Raw genomic sequence first — 23,709 nt, 5'->3', positions numbered from 1 at the left:
CAAAATAATATACCATCTACAGCCCATTATAGCCCATTGGGGATCTTTGAAAAATGAGGCTATGCAAGATGTTTTCCAAGCACTCTAGGTCATTTGAAATACCTTAATTCTTCAAACAACTCCTTAAACACGCCATTTGTATTCAGGTTGGGTAGAAATGGATTTGGTCTACGGTGATGTACTCCAGCAGCGACGACAGCAGCCACCCGCGTGAGTGTTAATGCTCCCATTAAACATTTCCTAAATGAAGGGTTGTGGGCCTGTTTGTTACTGCTCCATGCATGACAAGAATGCTGGAATATTTTAATGAGCTCAGGTTCCTTAACCTAAGACCACATTTTTCATTAGGGTCCTGGCTTGAACAACCTTAATCTCCCACTGGAGCCATTTTTTCCGCATCTAAAGGTGTTATATTTCAAACGCTTGCGGGCAACAGCTCATTTCTTTTTTTTTTTTATTGCCTGCTGGATTCTTTCTATTGACAAAAGCTTCTTTTGTATAATATTGACATGAAGACCACACAATGGGCCTTGAGTCCTTGTAAAGATAACGGAACAGACGATTGTTGAAAAGGTTTATATTCAGTGACCCGTGTACTGAAAGCTCTTCACTAGTACAGTTTGTACTACCTACATTTAAAATGTAGATATGCTCAAATAAATGAATTATCCTTTTGTCTATCTTTTGTGTGTTTATTCAAGTTACACATGAGCTGCAGGTCTGACCAGCCGGACGCAAAGCACGGTGTGAACAATGTTTATGTCAGCAGAAAGTACGGTTAAATATATCCAGAGCTTTGGTTACCAGAGAGTTTACATTCGAGACGTTAGCATAGCTCTGAGTGTAGTAGCTGCCCACGTGTGTATTTGTAGTTGGTTTAGTGTTGTTAGCCAAGACCTAAAGCTAAAAGGTATGAAATAGTATAGTGCTGTAGCATTTGGAGTCGGACTGAGGAGACGGACTTTTGAAAACTCTCCTTGGACTCTGTGAGGAGGATCTGATGTCTCCCGTCTGTAACAGCTTTGTTTTGAACTGTTGCTGCCAGCCAGAGCACCGTGTTGGACTGTTGCAGCGTCTAACCCTCCTCGTCTGTTCTCTGGCTTACCCTCGCCCGTCCTTCAGACAACATCCCATGTGCTTGTGTATTTTTATTTTCGTAGTTTGCACCAACAATTTCAAACAAAACTTGAGGCTGATTTTTCAGATAAGATGATATGTTGTTCTCAAGCAAGAATACAGTAACGAAACATCATCTGTGTGCAGAGAGTAAAATGCACGGGGACCTTAAAAAGCTGAATGAGGAACAGAACCGAGAGAATCTCAGTGTTGACTGGTCTTGATACGCCTTCAGTCTGAAGTATCCCTTCAAACTCCTGAGACCACTGAGGCTAAAATCAACCTCAAAGTACATTAGCCTGGATTAGAGAGTCAAACATGGCTGTTGGCCTGACACAGCGTGTGCAAGGCTCCTTCTCTACTGTGTACTGTGTGTGCTTCAACTTCTTTCTTTTAATGGTGTGGGGATTTTTTGGAAGTTCATGGTTTAATCGACTTTGTTCATGAATTTTGGGAACTGTGATTGCTGGCAACTTTATTGGGACACTCAATACGTGTGTCAATGCTGTGTACTGTCTGTTTGTAAAGTTCAGTTAACTATGTTCCAGAGGTTTGTTATGTCGGAAACGGACATTTAACGCCTTCTTGTGGAGGGAACGACAGGTCTTTTTCTAATGTCTCAGGAAGGGTTTTCCTTCAGTGTTTACAGACTTCAGTTTAAACAACATTCAATTTACTCGGCAGTGTTACAGGAAATAAGTGAGTCTAACAAGAATTACTTAATGTATTTGGTTATTAAACATAAATACTTATGAAATGTATTTCTTATTTTCATTCTACTCGTTAAAATGTGAATTGTGTTAATACTAACCAATTATTTAATGTAGATTTGATGCAATACACACAAAAAGGAGAGCTGGCCGTACTTCTGCATCATCAGTGTGGCAGCTTCTTGGAAGTGCAGCTACGACAACTGTTAAACTCCGACCATCACTTTAAGTCCAGAGTAACACCACAAATTACCTGCTTGTTAGTCCAAAAACATCATCGTATATCTGAAAGTACAACCAATATTCATTCTGAAAAGCTTACTGTGTACTTACTCGAAGTCAAATTAAGTCCGTCTCTTGGACTTGTTGTATAAAATGGGTTCAGATGGGTATGACACAAACATGACAACCTCGTAGATCAATTTGCACTTGAGAGCCTCATTTTGCAGGGTACATTTCTGCCATGTACCTGAGACGGAGCATCTAATTGGAGCAAAACAAGCAACTACACATGAAATCCTGGATAACAGAGAGAAGGCTGGGCTGGTTTTCAGCTGAGCAACTAATGTTCAGGACTGCGAGGTTCCATGCTCTTTGGATAATGAGTCCTCTGGTAATCATACAAAAATAATCATCACAAAAATAAGACATCCTACATTTCTACTGTGCCTAATGCATTCTGGCTCTGTTGCTTTTTACCATAGGGTATAGATAAGGAACAAGGAAATAGAGCAAATAGGCTTTCAAATGTTCCCTTGAAACACACCATTATATGAGACATACAGAGCTTCAGTGTTTGTTTCCATGAAGGTTAAACTTCACATTAATGGAAAAGTTCTGCTTTATTGCAGCTTGAGTCTTATTTTTGTATTTCATATATCACGGTCACATTATGGTCATTTGTCCTATTGATTGGTTGAGGAATGTGTCTACTTCCTGTGACACACGGCACCATTTATCATCATTTACTGCCTCCTGTAACACTGCGACAATGAGATCCGACACTGTAGAGCCAGATTATCTAAACCAGTGGATCCCAACTTTTTCATGCTTTTATATATATTTTACCACTGTATATACACTGACGACCCATTATATTCGTGCATAAAAACAATTAACCTTAATAGTGAACCGGAAGTTTATGTAAAACTAGTGATTTGTATAAAATTCTGAATATTTCCTTTGTAATGTATCAGACGATTTTTCCTCATATTTTTAGGACCACAATTGTCCGTATAATTATTTTCTTTTAATTTCACTATCATACATATGTTTTAATAGTCCAAGCAGCCGGCATTATAATAAATAAATAAAGATATAAACTAAAATAACCCTTAACCTTAGTTGTCTTCTTCACAGGAATTAATTAAATACATGTATATTATATTCTGTACATATAAAAATTCTTACACCCTTAAAATCAAGAGGTCTTCACGACCCCCCCCTCGTGGAGCTTTGGGCGACCCATGATTGGTCGCGAACCACTGATCTAAACCACAAATGTCAAGCAAAAATGGAAAGTGAGCACGATAATCCCACAAAACTGTGCGCGCACATCTGTGGTTATTACGGTAGGTTAAAGTTGAAGCAGGAAGTCGGGCTGTGAACTGTCATGAGGCTCATCTGCTCATGTTTCTTGCCCCATCTTACTTCTTACTTCCAAATCTCAGCAGTGAACTTGTTGAGTACAATGCTATTATCACAGGTGGGAATGATGGCCAAAGCTATGAAAATAAGACCATCATTACATGCGTGCTAACTGCACCCCGTTTGGATTTGAGCCTCACCTTCGGTCGGGCAGAATGGGGACCCTCCAGCCCTTGATGAAGCTGAGATTGTTGTCAGAAAGTTCCACCTGCAGGGGAAGTTTCGGCACCCAGACGGTCAGCTCCAGCGGCGCACTCAGGTGCTCGTAGCTGAAGATGACCCTTGCGTTCATGGATCCCCGCGTCTCCTTCCCATTGACGAACACGTAGTCGCAATTCATGGACACCTAGGACAGATCAGGGTCAGAAGTCAGACCATCTATATGATAATGGTCACGTCGGTGGCAAAGGATCTAAGTGATCTGTGATGATATACAGCACAGTATGGATGCAGCTGTCAGTGCCACAATTCATCACAGAGCATTTCAAGGTTGATACTTTCAGCAGAGCAAATATACAGCAGGGATGTCTCCGGTATGTGAATGTGATGTGAAAGTTCAGGGCACATAAACCATCTCTGCCAATACTTTCGTTTTGTCTTAAAGAATTGCTTCACCCAGATAACTAGCTAAATAAAAACCTGTGGCAGTGTCACTAGAGCCTTTACTTGCCAGGTTTTTGAGTCTCTGATACTTGAAAAACAATACAAACAATATCTTGGTTACTCAGGTTAACCCAGCAATTACTTTCAAGTGAATAAATAGTCTGAATGAAAACTGATATATCTTAAAACCTACACAGAAAACAAGGGATAAGTGAGCGAACGCTGCGTATTTTGTCTGTAATTTGGGTGAAACAACTCTTAAAATGAGGCTGTGTGTTAATATTTATGCACACTGCAGACCAGAGCTTCTCAGCCGAGTGCCGCCGAGGCTCCGAAGTCTGCAGGTTTTCATTCCAGCCGAACACCACAGCAGCTGATGTCGGCAGCCTAAACCAGAGACGTGGAACGAATCAGTGAAAATCAGCTGCTGCTGTGTTTGGCCGGAGTGAAAACCAGCAGACTCTCTGGCCTTGATGGCACAGTGCTGAGAACAACTGCTGTAAACAATGCTTACTGGCTGTGGGCTGTTCTCTAATCTAATCTGCATCTTTTATGCAGTCAAATTAGTGCTTCTAAGTAACCCAGAGTTTGTTAAGCATGTACAGTGCAAATTAGGCATGCAAACCACGTCCTAACCCCACCACCCTTCTTGCCCATTCTCAGCATAATGATGTATGAACAATTATACAGACACATAATATGCCAACAAAAGCTTTTAGGCAAACACATAATTCATATGATATGAAGGCTGACAGCAGTGTGACATTTCACATGAACTTTAGTTCTTAACACCTACATGGCACATTAATAAACATATTCACACATTTCACCTTTCCCGAGACATTCATGTAATGTGATATAATATGTGACACAGCAATGGCACTATGAATATGAGTATGAATTCAATATATGGAAATTTCTAAATTTAAGTCTTGGCAAATGCCATTATTAACTTAAAACCATTCTTTAGCTTTCCCATCTAGTCAAAAAGCTCCAGCTCCATTTGAATGATCATAAATACTTGTCCCCCTCTAACACTAAATTATTAACTGCAATGGATCTGGAGGGCTTTGCTTTTGGGCTCCCATCGAAGATTTATCTAGTGGTGGGAGGTAGCTGGCATTGTAATCAGAAGATCTAATCTCCCGCAAATGGAGGTCGGGCTGGCCAGTCTTCTCAGGGCTGGGGATTCATCATAACTGGGAGGAGGTCTGGGTAATATAATTCCCCCTCCATTCAGACAGGCCAGAGTGTGGGGGGGGGGGGGGTCGGGTGGTGGAAGGACTTCTTAAGATGACAGTCTTCCCCTCTGGTTCTGTTAATGCAATTTTGCAGGGTTTGACCTTATGGGCTTCCACAGTATCCAGCTTTTGTGTGTTATTGTTCTGTCTGCTCATGTGCAGTCTTATCTGTATGATGCGAGTTACAAAAGAGAGAAAAAGAAGTAACTCAACACAATGACCCCGGCCACCTTGATTAATCACAGCATGGCTTGCTGTGAGTGGAGAACATCTGCCTGACATGTACTCCCTACTACCCTAAAGCCACGCTCACGTGCACGCACACACACACACACACACACTCACAAGGAGCCCTAGCTGCAGTGCCGCTTCAGCTCCTGCGGCTATTGCTGCTGATAAACTTGGCCGGCTAATTGCAAGTCAAAAGCTGTTAGCAACTCTGGGTATCAGTGGCCCTGTGGGGGCTTGCTGAGGAGGGCTTTCACACACTGAGCCGCCACATGCCGTCACACTGCTGCTAATGCGCTGTGGCATCTTCCATGGTGCCAGCAGATTGCCTGGGTGGAGACAGATCGTCAGGACAAGTGCAAGTGCCGCCTGCATTTGGTCGTGCACTGGTCACATGACGCAGAGTGAACGACGGGCTAGGTTAATGAAGGTGAAGACACCTAAGGTCCTTTCACACATTTATTCCATAACATTAACTGAATTAATTTCCCAAACGGTTCCAGTAAAAGCAGCAGCTTCTGTCCTTCAAGCAAGCAAATGTTTTAATGACATCTCAGTATGATGTGACCGTTCACACAGCACCAGCAACACTGCAGATTCTCTGTTCATCCGCATTCTTTGCCGATAGCAGTTAAACACATTTGTTCGCATAATCCAGTGCGGACCTCGAGCCATAATTTTATTCCATCTCGAGCAGTCAGGCGGCTGCCATGACATCATCGGCTCATTATTCACATGTGGGGTAATTCAGCAATTCAGTATTGAACTTCCACAAAGTTAGATGAACAAAAACTGAATGCAGCAGAGGCAGAGATATAGACTTTTAGTCCTACTAGATCCTACACTTCCCGTAATGCAACTCCATAGCATATGTTATTATCTAGTTGTTAGACCCGTCCTGTTTAATAAACACCCACATCTTTCCAGCTCCACACCCCCAGTTTGTAGCACAGACTTTAACAAGTTGTGAACACAACACTGGCACATTATCAGCTTTTAGGTTGATAAGGCGAAACAGTTGCTTACTCACACATCCAGCAGTTACGGAGCAACATTAACACAAAACTTAACACAAAACTAAGGCTGCAGTTCATACTTCACAATTTAATAAACCAGTGATCTGTCCAAGAAAAGAAGCATAAAATCAACAATGAATCGATGACGGGAGCAAGAATATGTAATTACAATGAAACAATAACAATCTCATGTCCCATTTGGATGCTTTCTCTGGCTTTGGTGGGGGGTTGTGTACTGCAGGTGGGGGGCACTGAGTGAGGAAAGACAACTGCAAATGCAGAGCAGTATATATATATATATATTTAATTTCTATAGTATGTTGGACATTTGGCTTCTTTATTTGACAGCAGGAAAGGTCAAGAGAGGAAGGGGACGACACGCAACACCGCAGTTGCCACGGTTACATGGTATGTGTCGCAGATCTACAAGCCACCTGCTCAACCGAAAGCACAAACATGTCTTCACGGAAAATGGTAAAAAGGCAAAAATAAACAAAACCAGATGCAGACAAAGGATTGAAAATATTTTCCACGTTGGAGTTTCAATTATCCTCGAGGTTGTCAGCAATGAACACTCAGTCGGGCTTCTTAAAACTGCTTTTGTTCCAGTGTCGCTCCTCCATTGTCATTTCCTTCATGTGTATCAAGCAGACGACAGACAGACAAGTGATTTTCTCACCTGCGATTCAATGTCAAAGACACACATAACAAACAATACATCGATGCAGAATAGAAAAATTGCACCAGCTTGATGACATCCACTGCGTGGCATGTGTTTCCAGAGACCACAACTATTAAGGATTTTATTTTCAAATTGAAATGTTCACCAAATTAACTGCCAAATGGAGTTTCCAGTTAGGGATAACATATGTATTAAATGAACACTGAATGGAAGCTGACATATGGCTAGCATTACTGGGATTGTGTCTTGGAGCTGTTGTGAAGCTTTTCTTCATGTGATGGATGTGTGCTGGCTTCAAGAGCAGTTCAACCAATGAGTTCATTTAGCTCTGTTAGCAAAATGAGCCAGCTCCCATTAGCCTGTTGTTGGTAGGATTAATGATGTTGAGTGTGAAAATGATCTGTTGTTTCGGAAAGCTGGGACTTTGGAGCCTCTTAGAAGCAGTTTGGATGTAATTTAAAATAAAATCCTCATATTTTTATTTCAGTGATGAGCCGACTGGGACTCAAACGAATCTGCAAGCTGATACGTCTGGCCCCCCTCCGGTTCAGACAGATTTCCAGCCGAGCTGGCCTGGGTCGGGCCAGTCACAAGCGTTTGTCTAATATGGGGCAGGTGTGACGATTAACAGAGGAGCGCCGCTGAGGCGTTTTCGTAACAACCAAGATGGCTGCCGCTGGCACTTTCTGTTGAATCCGCTAATAAACGAACTGGACGATATATTTTCTCTGTTTTTCTCTGCACCATCGCAGCTCTTCTCTGCACGCTGTAGTCTGTTGACATTTCTCCGTCGCTCAGCGCTACGTCACATGTTTCGTTGACCTGATTGGTTGTTGGTCTATCCAATTGCATCTGAACTGAGAGATTCACATTTGCAAATTGCTCTAGACTTAATGGGTTGTTCATCCAAATGATATATTAAAAATGTACCTCTACTGGTATTTAGTCATTCAGATAGATACAATGAAGGTGAATGGGACAGATATCGCAAAACCTCACAAGCATCTCTAGCATCTTCCCATGCACAATTATTGCTGCAACTTCAAGCAATCAATAAAACTGCTTCCATCCTGAGCTGCAGGGACGTTTAAGCACACAGATAAACAGGAGCTGTCATTGGTGTTATTAGCTAATTTTTTTGTCTTTCAGATGCTAAATTTGGGGCTGCACTGAAGGTAAAAGTGTCACACTAATATGCAAGTGAAGCAATGAGGAAGGTGCCTTCAGCCAGGTACAGTATGTGTGCAGGATGACCACAGGCATGAGATGTGATGTGACACAAGGCCTTATCACTGCCTTCAGATGGGTTGTCTGACTCACAATGCCAGGGGAGAGGATGATCAGCGGGGGTGGGGGGGGTTGGGTTTATATTGCTTATGATGGTCGACAAGTCCCCCCATACCCCCTGACAGGCTCAGCCTTCTTTTTTCTATCCTTTCCCACCTTTCCACCTACAACTAGGTTATCTTAATAATTTCTCCCGCACGCACACACACGCACGCACGCACGCACGCACGCACGCACGCACGCACGCACGCACGCACGCACGCACGCACGCACGCACGCACACACACACACACACACACACACACACACACACACACACACACACACACACACACACACACACACACACACACACACACACACACACACACACACACACACACACACACACACACACACACACACACACACACACACACACACACACACACACACACACACACACACACACACACACACACACACAGCTACAACTGTGCCCACACAGGATTGGCTTATCTGCTACAGGCTCTTGATGCAGACTGCAGCTTAGTTATTTCCGAAGAAGAAAGAACTAAAGAAATAAATAAAAGTTCCAGTAAAGAAAAATGACAGCCTCTCACCTATTTTTACCCTCATCGTTGCAACCGCCTGTGGGTTGGCAAACATCCAAATGAGAAGAACGCGCGGCTGAAAATAAAGCTTTATTCAGGGAGGAAGTCTTGAAGATATGTTTTTGGTTAAATGCCGTATGAGTTGCAGTCTCAAGTCAAGAGGCTAGCAGGAGATGTGTCAAGGTACTAGAAAGCTTTGTGCTGTATGTGTTTTGCACCACTCCTCTATGCTCAGGGTTAGAAAAAAATCAACCAACCAGCATGCTGCAACTAAAACAAGACAATCTGATTAGAATAGATTGGTGCGACTTTTGGCGTGACAGTAATGTCTGTGGTATAAAAAAACAACAACAACAAAGTAATGGAGTGTTCCACCTTTGTGGGGATCACTGTGAATCTTTTATTTCTCTGTCCTGGGGGACATTTTATTGAACTGTCATGACTCGTGTATTTCCTGGGCCTGAAGGGCTCATTTTAAATTAGCCTCGAATGTTCAATGGCAGGGGCACTGAAGCAAGCCCACTCAATATCACATGGCCCAGCACCTTGTCTTTAATGGATAATGAAAAATGATAAATGGCATGCTGAGGACAGCCATCCCAATGCAACACCTGTTCTTTTCTATTGACAGTACAATACAATACACCACAACTGGATCCCCTCCCGCCTTAAAGGAACATGTCTGTACAGGAAACTCATTGATCTGAACTCTGCTAGGAGTTTAATTCATAGTTAAATTTGTTCTCCCTCAGGTATCGGAATCTATTTTCTTCAGACCCATCTGTATGCAAGATAACAGTCAGGCAGCGAACATTAGGATGAGTCCAGTATATCAGAGTGAAAATATATTGGACAGATACTGGTCTTTTAATAAGAACAGATACTGGCCAGTCACAACCGACATGATTGAAGTCAGTATCTGATTCGGCTTTATGGCTTCATGGCCTCAGTCTGTAAAATCTACAATCAAAGCTGCCTCAGCTGACCTTGAGGAGGAGGATTTCATTAGTCTGACTTGATATGATAGTTTCACTATTCAATGAACAAAAAGGCTTTTCGACACAGACCGGATACGGTAGTCTTCAAATTTAACAAATGAATGTGGTCAAATTTAAGGATTTCTGTCACTGGGAGACAATTCACAAGCCTGACGAGTCAAAGTTGATCACACTGCGAGTCACGTCTGGCCTCCCTCTCCCCCACGGCTGTTTCCCACTGAGCGCAGTGTATTCACATGCAGCTGTTTTACATGAGAGGGAGAAATGTGATAAAGTACAAACTGGTTTGAGAATAGCTGGTTAAATCCATCTTTATCCAGGGAGGGAGTTTAGAAACACCCCGTGGCGTGAGATGGCTTTCCCTTTGGGACATCTTGCCACTGGCAAAATGTATTTGTTCCCAAAATGGGTGTAAGGCAGCAGATATAATGCACAATCAACATCTTCTTCCATTGTGCTGCTGATGTCACCCTTTGTGCAATAAACGCTTGTGTCCAACGAAGAAATGCTATGGAAGCGAAGAGAAACCTCATGCAGTCCATCTCACAGAACCAAACAGAGAAAAGAAAAGAAGAGAAAAGGAAATGGCTCAGTTTCTTTCGTAAAAAGTATGCACATGAAATGAAATTTGGGTTTGATTACATTTCCTTCATCTCACCATGAAGACCATGTCCTTCATTACATGGGCTCTGTTACGCAGTACCCAAAGTATTCTTTGAGGTGCTGACACAACAAGGTGCTTTCTGGGGTTTTGTTCACTGCTAACTTGTCTGTGTCACATAGTTTGTGCAGACTTTTTGTCCACACATGCATTCTGCAAACCTTTCATTGTACCTGTTCTTGTTTTATGTGACCTTTATTGTTGTAATGACGTCTTGTAACCCCTATATATAACGTCTGCTTTTGGAAATTGCAAAAAAAGGATATTATTATATTAGTATTATTATTATTATTATAGGTTGCATGAGAGGAAACCTGAGAGGCGGAATGAGGCAGTCTGTATTGGACTGTTGTATATTTGAACACAACGACACACCGTATACGCTGTTTGCTTCATCTAAGGTCACATCTCCCCTTACACGACTACTTTTAATATGATCAACCGTGCAAAACGGCACTGCGACACTTCACTGTACTGCCTATACAATTATGCAATCTGCCTATAGTGCAATCTATTATGATCGTAATTGACTGGAGAAAATAATACCGGCGTAATCACAGCCTCTAATATGCTCTGCAAGTTGTTGTGATCCCACTTTAATTTATTCAATCAACAAATGAGACTTGATATTGTACTCCCAGCTTGGATTCCCTGTGAGCCTGAGCAGTGATTGTTCCCTGCATCCTGGGACGTTGGCGTATATATATCTGCCTGCAGCCATCACACTTAGGTGAACAAAAAGAGATTTGGGGGCTTTGCAGGTGAGCAGAACTCTGCGAACAGGGTGTCTCTTTGACAAGCATTAGGTGTGGCGCTTCAGAAAGCACAGAATGGAGCTTTTACTGCCCCCTTGTTGCCACATTGATTTATATATTTTTGTAGTTTTATGAACAGCCATTGATTTTATCTGAGGAAAAAGGCAAGAATCAAATCATGGGTACATATGGAGCAGTCCAAAATGAAGTTTTTATGCTTCCCTGATGTTGTGACTGCGGTGCTGCGCCACTCCCCTGTATTAGTGGAAGAGTAAAGGGATTAGGTTTTCTAAATTGACATCTTCTGCCAGATACAGAGATTGAGGAAATCAGTTTTACCGTACCTTAACAATGTCTTCATTGGATGACTTGCACTGCACAAAGGCCGAGACGTCAGTGACTGCTCCATTCATCTCTATGGAGACCATTTTGACAGGAATGGCCACAGTGCGTCCGGTCAGAATGGCCGTGTTGATAATCTCAGTGTCCTACAGTGAGAGAAAATAGACATGACGAAACAGTGAGAGGTAGAGAGTGATTTTCTTTGATATTTCATCAGCATTACTGATGTCCAAATTTAAAACCATTACCACCAGGGCTCCTGTGTCGTCCAGGTGATGCTCTCAGTGGCAGACCAGAACTCATCTTACTTAGATGTCTTTCATTGGATTTCATCAACTGACATTTTCATCTCAAGTATGATGCTTTTTCTGTGAGCAAAAGTACAGTATTTGAAGAAAATCCATCTATTTACAAAATTCGGTTTCAACCATGTATGATTAGAGCACCTCCATTACCCATTTTTTGCTTATCACTCATGAGGGAAATTCAGTTGTTCATATTAATGGATCTCTCTCTCTATAATAGCCTGACGGCTTGGTAATCCATTTGTTCATGAACAACTAATACGAAGATAAATGAGGAAAATTGTGCATGAAGGAAAATGGATCATGTGTCTGGTACTCACACTTACATATTATCCAATTAAGCTGGAGTTCATAGAGAGAATGTCCGTCATATTGCTGCCCTGTATTTCAGTATATTTGAAACTTGTGAATATCAGAAGTGATCAAACGGTGATAAATCCAGCTGGTTGTACGCAATGGGAAAAATAATCCTTGAATTCTGATGAACTTGCCGTAAAAAAGAAAAGGCCAACATTGTCATTCCATCTGCATATTTGTTTTGAAAGCACGGGGATGCAAACAGCCAATTAAAACACACACCAGGCCGTCTGTTGAAGTTTGAATCAATTCATTATTTTTTTTGCAGATCATGTAAGCTGCAAGAGGGTAACACGCTTTCTCATTTGTGGTGTACGAGTAGCCGAGGGAGAGAGTGAAACCGTGTACATTTCCTGAAATCTAAAATAGTATATTTAAATTTCTGCCCGACACTTATCTCAAAGTCTTGATAAGGGTGTAGAGCATGAAGGATCAGACTCTCTTCCCTTTTTCATGGGTTCCCACTCAACTGCGAGGCCCAGAATTGTTTATTCATAGAGGAAATATTATACACAGACTCAGCATTGAGTTGTCAAGGCATCTACTACCACTACTTAGCCTTAAGCAGATAACAAAGGCAGTCAGTGCGGAAGTGTCCTTACGCATGACACTGAACTTTACCTCTGAGAGGGACATAACAGCACTGAGATGCAAAGATGTAGACAGGATCTAAAGATAGAATCTGAAACCTTAATTTATTTTATTTTACCAGGTTAGTCCCTTTGAGGTCAAACACCTCTTTCACATGGGAGACCTGGTCGATACCAGAAATACTAAAAGGAGAAAGAGTGAGCAGAGGAGCAGAGAGCAAATACATATACCAACAGAAACCCACATGTGAAGCTAAGTCTGTATCAATGTAAGAGCCATTTACCGTGGACAGTTGTTTTTAATTCAGCTGGAGTCACAAACTTCTTTCATTTCAGTTTCTACTACGGTCCTTTCCAAATGGCTGGAGCAGAAAACATTAAAGCTTTCTGTCCCATCTGAGGAGTACAACTTGTGATGTGAGATGGTGGCTGAAAATAACTCTGCATGATACTTAAAAGATTTGTCAAGCCACATACCACAGTAATAAATAAAAGCTAACAACGTCAATATATTTCCCACAATAAATCCACCTGTTTTCATGAACATTTTCAATTTGTGCATAAAAAACCTGGCGAGAAACACCAGAGATGGAAAAGAAAAAAAGGTTGAAATACTCAATAAAGTTATATTACAAACATGAAGCATGTCCACTGAAGCTTATGCTCCACTAGAGTCATCTCATTGCGCCTTCTTCTTCTACAATGATTTAATGGCACCCGAATGGAGGTTTAGCACTGTTTTTCTCGATGTGCCCACCTCCTAATATCCAGTAACAGTAATGCATGGAAACACGCATTAATTCGCATTTTGTTTTGCTGATTTTCTTTGTGCTAAATTCAGATGGAAATGTGTTTAACTCGATCTTGACAAGAAAGACCTGAGACTGATAAATAGCAAAGGTGGACTGTACTTTAGATTCACGAGTACATATATCAGTATCTCCTTAACAATGAGCACTTTCTTTTCCACTTTTATGAAAGCAGAAAATGAAAGAAGACCCAGCATTGAATCCTGGAGAACTCCATTAAGCTGGAGCGTTAGTCAATTAACTTTCACACATTGAGTGAAAAAAGCATTGTAAACTAATGCTTTGTCAGATGTTCCTTTGTTAATCAACCTCTGCTTAGGCTGCAGAAAGATCAATTAATAGCTGAAGAGCTACGCTTCTTCTATAGGGAATCAATAATATCATTCCCAACCTTCACTGCAGCACTAACAGTGCACACTGACAAGTTGTAGAGATAGGGTTGTAATTATTGAGAAAGACAGGATACAAAATATTAATGAAAACAATTCAACGCAGCAGGATCTGTCTGAAACTTAAGCTTGCCCTTCACACTGTATGTTTTGGAATAGAAAAGACATATTTTGACGCTTCCTAAACCTCTATAATAACTCCAACAGAGCTCCTTTCAGTTGCCCCATTAAATGTTTCTCTGTCATAGTCTACATTTTGTGAATCCTTTGAAAATGGTCTGACACGTCAATGAATCGGTCACCCAGAAATGTGTGTTTTATTGTGTTTTAATTTATTCTCAAACCTATCTAATTCTGTGAGTCTTTTATTTGCAATAATAAAGCACACTGTTATACATATTCCAGCATTTCAGTTTTAATTTGTTTTTGTTGCTAATGCTGGAGCAGAGCAGCTTTGTTTTTGGTGTTTTTCTTTTTTAGTTGATGAAACACAGCCAATTTATGGGAAGCAAAGCACAGCAGACCTCTGTGGATAATTGACTGGACTCTGGGGCGAAATCCTAATTGAAAGACATCATCCCTAAGCTCTCCTTGCTGTTTTGGCATCTGGTAAGTATTACACTACACAAGACACTTTACAATTACATGTGTGCTGCTGTGGGAGCACTAATTATGCTTACCTGAATTTAGCTTGGAACAAAAATCAGTCATCACTGCACAGAGCTATCATTTCACTTAATTACTATGTTCTGCATGAAGCAGCAAAACAGTTATTAGATACTCTGTTTAATGGTAATACAGAAATGTTGTAATTCCAGTATCCTACTAAACTAAATTGGTTTAGTTTGGTACATTGAATGTCTTTTAGCGCTACGGTACAAAGTAAAGCACTTAACAGCAATTTTAGCAGCTATTCGAGATGTGAACTGGACTCTCAACACCTCATATTACTATTTTTTTTAAATTTTACATTCATTTATTTTAACAAACATCATAGCGGATCCAACAGGGATAATGTCTAAAGATTTAAACTCAGATCTTGTTGATTTGTCCCTAAACTGTGTCGCAGTGAACAGACCATCATTGTGTTGGCAATTCTGTGCATCATCTGTGGTGCATGATCCTTACATAACCGTTAGTGACTCTATAATCAGCAGCTACATCCAACATGTAGCTGCTGATTATAGAGTCAGTAATGGTAATGGTAATGGTAAAGGAGTGGATGCAAACAGGAACTAGTAGAGACCCAGCCTCATCTCTCAGATCAGTAACATCAGCGTTTTATGTTTATGCGCTGATGACTGTTCATTACCTTAACTTTAGGGGATTGTAGACTTAATCATGTACAGCAGGGGTCATCAACTACATTTGTCCAAGGGCCAGAATTTTTCTCGGCAGACACTGTGAGGGCCAGATGCTCTCGTAAAATAAAATAAAATAAATATTGTATCCTAAGTAATATATTTTCATTTGATATATTAACTTTCCTTCCAAATTTATGTTATTTTTTTAGCCTTTGTCAGTGTTAACAGACTCATATTACCTGTACTGCAGCAAGCCACTAGGGGGCGATTGCGATATTCTAGGCTTCATATTTGTGAGGCTGTCAAGCTGTCCATCACTGTCACATGCAGTGTCGTAGTTTTTGGAAAACGCTGGCAGGAGAACGGCCTTCAAGCTTGAAAAATGGCACTCTCGAAGCGGAAAGTTGATGCAGAAAACCGCAGCTTTAATGAAGAACGGACCGATAAGTATGTATTCATAATGCCAGCTTTTAGAAATGCTGTACCTGTGTGCCTCGTTTGCAATGAAACTGTCGCTGTCGCTAAAGAATACAATCTGAGGCGTCACCACAACACAAAGCATGCAAAGCTTCAAGGAGTCGTATCCTGAACAGTCAGAGGCCCGTCAGAGAAGAATTGCTGCTTTGAAATCTGAACTGAACAAGAGAGGGCAACAAGTGCGTCTCTGCAGGCTGCCTGGGTACTCTCCAAGCATAACCAGCCATTTACCGATGCCGCAATTGTGCGCTATTGTGTGGGGAAAAAAGCCCAAGCAAGGACATTTGTGAAAAACGACTATAGATAAAACGAGCATGTGAAACAATAAAAGAAATGTTAAATCAGAGCAACGAGTTATTGTTATTTTTGATTGAAGGCAGGCTACGGCACAAGCTACTTTTCAGAGGGCGTTTGTTTCATTTGATTTAAAAAAATAAATAAATATAGAAACATACTTTTTCCTCCTAGGGTATTCCTGAATTCAGTAATATTTTGGGGGCCAGATGGAAAGCTCGCAGTTGACGTACACTGATATACAGCATGCAGTATATACATTATATATATACATATATATTCTGCTTTTACTTTATTTGTTTAAGATGAGTGTGTGTGTGTTTGTGTGTGTGTAATCTCAGTTTAAATGTCTTCACTCCTCCACAGTTTATTAAAGCAACAAATCTGTGTTCACAGATTACCGATAGTAATTTGCTTGCGGTTATTGTCGTCCCATTAAATGTAATCCATTAGTGTGGAGCCTTGTTGGAGTAGCCTACGGGGTCTCGGTTCAAAAGGCAGCGAGGCGAGGTTACTTATCGTGTGAGACTTAAATCCCCAGTTCAACTTCTACCACTTCCACCTTCAAAATGTAAACACTTCATTTTGTCAGTTGTGTATCTTTAGGAATGTTTTTTTACATACATGTAAAAATGACTTCAAGCTTTGGGTTTTGTGGGACACAAAACCTAATCTTTTATTTAACGTCTGGTGGCTGCGGCGGCACAGAGCAGCTAATGGAGTTGGGAATCGGGCCTGACTGCTACCGCCTGCTCGGCATCATCCTTCCTGTTTTCTTGCCTCTTCTCCAGCTCTCTTCCCTCAAAGTAATAAAAATGTCCTGTGAAAGAGGGCTTCGCTGGCGTTGTGTTAACAGTGGCCTAAACTGTGTAATAAGCCTGAGGGTTGATTTAACCTTACCATTCTGGAATTGTTTCTCCTTTCACATTGTAAATTCACAAGTAATTCCACCGTTCTCTTCCTCCTTCCTCCCCTTATCTGCAGCAGGTCAACTGTAGTTGGCACACAATCTGTGGTCTGCCGACCAGAAAAACCCTCTTCTTCATTCCCTTTCACTTTACCAGCTCCTCTTCCTTCCTCTCCTCACGATCCTCTGTCAGAAGTTACGGTCGGGGTCCACCCCAGACCTTCATCTCTGTCGCTTTGTTCCACAAAATGCATCGTGTTTGTATTTTGGAGACAGAACCACCTCCCACTTCTTAATATCAGCAGTTTCTGAAAGTGCTGATCTGTTCTACGAGCTGTCAGTGGGTGTACGGCACCAGCTGAAAAGTGCTGGTTGGTTTGCATCTGCCGCTAACCTTAAAATGACAGTTATTCTACAGCATGTCCAACTTCAGAGCCAGTCTTTTCTTACACTTTTAGATTGTTGTTCTTCTGACCTGATTCATTTCTGCTTTAAATGCTTTAGTTCTCTGAAATGTTGGTTGATTTGATGAATACACTGTGGTCATGTTCCCTGCGCTAATTACAGCACATTGTGATGTTAAATAAAATATCCCTTCTGTACTTCAGTGCTGTGTTGTGCTCCAGCTGCATGGTCGAATCCAGACTGGAAACTCAACCTCCAGTTATTACTGTTCTTCTATTCAACAATCAGTCATAAACATTAGGTTATTCACTTCACAATAAAAATAGCCTCGAGGGGTGTTCAAAGCACGATTTGCAGGAGAGGTTAAACATAACTAGCTTGTTCAAAACAACAACTGCAACAAAGGAAAGCACAAAAGCACAACTGTCAGTATTCATTTTTTTCCCCTCGATATTGGTAACTCTGAAGTCAGTCTTTAAATTGGAAAAGCATACATTTTGAGAGTTAGTCAGTGATGTAGCGTCAAAATGAACTCCAGTGGGTTGATAATCAAAAGGCAAACAAACACCGATATGAACAAAAAAAATCTTTATAATCAGAAGAAAGCCTTAATTCGTGCTACTTTCCCAACCTGATCTTTGACATAACTTACATCAACTTAATACAACTCAGTATGATTGTAAATTACAATTAAAGTCAAGATGAAATGAACATTTCCATTATAATTATTTTAATCTTAGATCATATCCCCTATCTAACAATATATGTATTCTTATATCAACCAGTGATATCATGACATCCACCCATCATGTGGATCACAATATCATCATGACACGGACTTTAGAGACTCTCAAAGTGCCGTTTCATCTCGACTTTAAATGTACTTCTGTGATTTAAACTGAGCTCAGGAGGTCCAGTGAAGTAATTTCTTAACTCTCTGATTGTACAACAGACAGCCTCGTCACTACACACCATCCCATTAAGCTTCTCAACAACCTGCCATAATGATTAAGCTGGTCTGCTCTGTTAGCTCCGATAAGACCGCCTGTTTTCAGTTAATCAATCATGTATTTCGGTTGTTACCATTGTTTAACTGTGTCACTGTCTCCTGGTGGGGGGAACTGGAACGTCCACTTTTTGTTTTGATATAATTTACAGTCCAATTAGTCGCCACAACTGAAATGATGGATTAACCTTCATCTTTCAAGGCGGCCACGGGTGACCTACCTGCAGGACTCCCTCAGATTTGAAAATCAATACATTTTTCCTGATGAGTAAAGTTTTTAGGGTTAGTCTGACTCTCTTTTTCACCACATGCCAGCATCCCAATTTAGAGAGAGTAATGAGCAGGTAGAGTTGATCTGAGATGGTCTCTCAAAATTGGTTTTGAAGTGAATTGTGACTATTTATATCATTGAACAATGTCAGCGATAGACTAATTGGAAGCACTCAGAGAATTCCCACGGTGTGAAAACTTTCTGAATTGATCAAGCTTGACTGTGCTTAGTCGTAGTGTGTTACAGATCATTTCCTTTCTTTTCCATTTCAAAACAAATGCAGCCAAGTCTTCTTTTTTGCAGTGACAAGGAAGACTACTGATGTCCTTGAAATTCCCTGTCAACTAAAAATATTGAAGATGTTGACAACACCAGCCCCCTTTTACTGTTCCATCTAGTATTAACGTGAGTCCTGTGCTTAGAGACGGCAGCTAGAAAGCTTTAAAATCATACAGCAGCACGGCCACTTACCCATAGATCTAATTACTACGTAATGCAGAGTGCAGAGGTGACAGGCAGCTGCAGAAAAAAGCACCAACAGTTCCTGCCATCTCACTTCAGAATGTAAATTTTACAAGGGAAAGTCACACAGGCAGAAATCTAATTTTGCAATGCAGCTAAACACATCTGGGTACAAGATGCATGCTAATTCCAAATTTCAAGGGGACCAGAGATATGAAGTGAACCTTATGTTACAACAGATGTGCCGTACACAAAGTCATAACTGCAGCTCAAGTATATTTAATGGAGCTTTCGGTGAAGAACAGTTGTAATTATGCAAATATATAACAGATAACCAAGAGTAATTATCCTGGCAAAAGTATCAAGCCTTCTAGATAGATAGATAGATGTTTTATATTGTTAGTAATATTATGTATTTTATGGCCTTCAGTAGAAAACAGTGAATGTGCTTCTGGTTCTTGAAGAGTCTCTGAGCTGCAATGATGACCTTTGCCCACCATGAACACTGCAATGCGCTGTCCTCAGAAAAACCCTCTCATTCAGCAACTGCTGGACATCTACTTCTACATTTCACCTGCATCCAGCCTTCTATATTATTTACCATGCACAGTAAATTTTAATGAGCACATATGTGGATTTGGACTTCACTCGAACGAGAGGAAGTAGGCAGGCGAGGCATAGACAGAGGTACTCGGCACCTCATGCTTGATTAATTTGCCTTTGTTCCGATAATCTGTTTACTATCCTCACTAATTGCCACCTTTCACGAGGCAAGGAGAAGAGCCCTGATTAAAAGAGTAATAGACAGTTAAGTGTTCTGGGATTGGTTGACTTTCTTAACAATCAGCAAGTCATTGCAGAGACTGTAGGTGTTGTTTAGATGTATTTGTAGTGACAATGCACCTGTCTGTATGTATGTCTGACGCTCTGTTCATGACATTTACTTATATACAAGTGCAGGCTGCCATGAATGAAGATATTTAAAGCTACAGTTTTATTATAGAAACAAAAGTGTCCCTCATAGAATTCCTGCTAGTTGTGCTTCAACACATGCAACCATCATTCCTGAGACTGAATAACCGGAGAAGATCACAGGATCCGTGTACACCCCCGATCCATGCATCTTTTGAACGACCACTAATGGATATATATATTGTTGGATGTAAGTGTGCTAGCCGTCCAACGCAGTCTACTGTAGGATAAGTGTGCACCATGCAGCTGTGACATTAATATAAAAATAATAATCTCACAGTTTTCAGCACTACTGACTCATTGTCAGAGCCGTGAAGGAGTTTTAAGCTTTAAAGAAACCAACCAGGTATAACCAACTTTTGTGTGGCATCCAGTGTACTTGCACGATGTAGCCACACAATGGGGAGTGTACTATTTCACAAGGACGGCTTATATGAGATCAGACCTACCGATGGCCTCCGGGCATTTCACTTCTGTTTTAGTTTATTCAGCAAAGCTTAACATAATTAAGGACCTGAGTTGGTCAGATAATGATAATTAATCATTTGAAATAATTTGAATGAATGAGTGTAATAACAATCATATCCACATGAATGCGGCCGTCCTGCCACTCACCATAGCCAGAGGGATGATGGCCTGAATATCTCGCTGCACCACCGTCAGCTCCGTCACAACCTTCTCCGAATCGGGAGGCGGGTTCTGTCCCTTGTAGTCAATGTTCCAGTTGATCCTTCTGGTCACCGAGAGGCTGGTGAAGTTCTCCATCTCGAAATCCAACTGCATCACCTCGACATTGCCCAACACATCCCTGCCAGACCATAAAAACACACACAAAACAGCAAGAATTAAAGGTCAGATATCCGTTACTGCAGCATGGGTACACTCTGGAGCTGTCGACACGCTGCTCTACAGTTATTTTTAAAGTTTTCTTTGAGTTATCTTGAGTTGAAAAAATGACTATTACTATTTGTTCTTTATTCAAAGTCATATTCTACATCTGCATATCTGAAGGCACGTCTCTTTGTGAAGCATGAAATAAAAACACAATGACAGCATGTAATAATGCATATGCACTTTATCACCTTCAGAAAATAACGTCATACTTTTATTATCTCGCATTGAAATGACGGAAGAGCTGAATGTACAACTCACATAGTTTTGATTGATCTGAATGAATCAATACCCAACAAGCTGTCCAGAGAAGATTTCATAATAAAAGCCAGTATTCAGCTTCTGGCTTCTGGTGGAGTGTAATTAATGTTATGCATTTAACAAAGCTCACACAAGTTGTCAGACACATTCCCTGATGAAAAGGCCCCATCGTAACATTTCACTCAGTCTGATTGGTCAGATGTGACAGTCACAAGGCAGTTAACACGGCTATAGGCAGAGGGGAGTAGTAACAAGTTACATTTACTCAGTTGTGTGTACTTTTTTTGAGTAAATTGTACTCGTCGAGGTAGTTTTAATGCAACATACTTTCGACTCTTACTTGAGCAGATTGTTGGGAGAAAAATCATTACTTTTATTTATTCATTATTTTATGCATTCATGCACATTTCGTTTAACGGCAGCTGGTCCCAGGTCTGCTGGCTCTCTGTTATCTTACCGCAGCCATGCCTCCCCATGACTGTTCAAAGCAGCATAATGGCAGAAGAAGCTACAGCAGGAGTATGGCTTTCAAACAGCGTTAGCAGCTAATATTTACACACAAATTAACAGCACACAGTGCAGCGGGCTGCGCTGGTCTGAGGTCAGTACATCAGAGAACCATGCTGACCCTGAGCTGACAGAGAGCAGTAAGTGTGGCTGTTGTGTTAATGCGAATAAATTTAATAATATATACACACAGTATATCATGTTTCAAAACTACTACTCCTGCTCTTTGTCGTAATGTAAATACTCAAACTGACAGAGTGCATTTAACTAATTCATTTAACTAATTTAATTTGTGTCGCCTGATGAAGAGAAACAGAAAAGTAGAGATTAAAACAAAAAGACAATATTTCACGTGTCTTCTTCAGGTTAAAGTGAAGAAGTGAACACACCTTTATGTAACAGGCAATTAATGATGAAAAGTCACAGCATTATCTCCTAATGAGCCTAAATGAGTCATCTGATATGAGACATTTTCAGAGAGATAAGAGCCTATAAGATAAGAGATTTGGCCACTTCTCTAATCTTATTGTCTGCATGCGATTGGAGAGACCTGGATCGGGGGGGGCTCAGACCTGATCTGTGGATGTCTGTGATGGAAACTGGGACTTGGGACATCTATACTGGAATTATCAAAGTTTAAGGACACTGTAACATGTTGACACTCTTTAAATTGACTTGCTTTACTCACATAAATCTCATTCCTGGATGTGAAAAACAGGCAGCAAAAGCAGCTGTAATGATATTCATTATTATTGATGTCAATACAAAAGCTGTAAAGAGACAACACGCCATTACTATTAGTGGTTTTGGTTAATACAATTTTGTTGTCCAGCCATTATGATAAGTGGTTTCGGTTCACATCTCTCTTGATTAAATGAAGTCAAGGTGAAGTGAAAGGCTCAAACTCTGTTAAAGCATATATGAATCATTCTCTCATGCTGCAATTTAATCCTTTAGTGCCATAATCCCTTTATAAAGTGTTTTTTTTTCTGTGTGTGTGGTAACAAACCCTGAATACTGAAAATGTTTCTCCTGTAAAACTAAAAGGATTTATAGCCACCCGGATTGAGCCCTACTTGAATCTAACTAATGATGCATCCGGCTGTCTTCCACTAAGGTCTGTCAGGACTCTCAAGCCTTGGACTTAAACAGCCTCAAATGGATCAACTGCTCCATGATTTTCTCATATACAACGTTCACATACGATGAAACAACACGTGTATTGTTGAAAATGTTATTTCGTATTGAATTAACTCATCATGAGTAAATTCTACTGAATGTATATACAAACTGAGTATTAAAGTTCATTCTTGACCTTAGAAATAGCAGTTTGCCAAAATAATTTTAACTCCTACCAATAATTTCTGTACAGTATAAGTATGTCACACTTCCTGGTTTGGAAAATGTATCCAGACAACAATCATATTTCCTCCATAAAGTATCTGGCAAAGCTACTTAGATGTATACACATGTGTTTTGTAGGAGACTGGGTTGGATTGTCTGACATCTGACATTAGACTTATTTATTTTCCTAAACGTTTCCTCTCATACATGTGGCTGCTGATAAGAGAGACGCTAAAACTGATGAGAAGTGACAGTTCTATAATGGCAATTCTGCTTACT

General features: G+C 40.7%; 1 protein-coding gene across 1 annotated transcript in view; it reads right to left on the bottom strand.

Moving 5' to 3' along the window:
- Positions 1-23,709, bottom strand: part of tmem132e (transmembrane protein 132E) — a 98,305-nt gene that overhangs the window by 20,380 nt on the left and 54,216 nt on the right. Inside the window, exons 4-6 of the mRNA XM_070917234.1 lie at positions 21,043-21,235; positions 11,882-12,025; positions 3,614-3,819 (exon numbers count right to left, since the gene is read on the bottom strand). Of these exons, the coding sequence (XP_070773335.1) occupies positions 3,614-3,819; positions 11,882-12,025; positions 21,043-21,235 (543 nt within the window). The remainder of the gene's footprint in view (positions 1-3,613; positions 3,820-11,881; positions 12,026-21,042; positions 21,236-23,709) is intronic.

Source organism: Enoplosus armatus, chromosome 13 (assembly GCF_043641665.1).
Source record: "Enoplosus armatus isolate fEnoArm2 chromosome 13, fEnoArm2.hap1, whole genome shotgun sequence".
NCBI classification, from domain to species: Eukaryota; Metazoa; Chordata; class Actinopteri; order Centrarchiformes; family Enoplosidae; genus Enoplosus; species Enoplosus armatus.
This window is presented reverse-complemented; position numbering and strand designations above follow the sequence as displayed.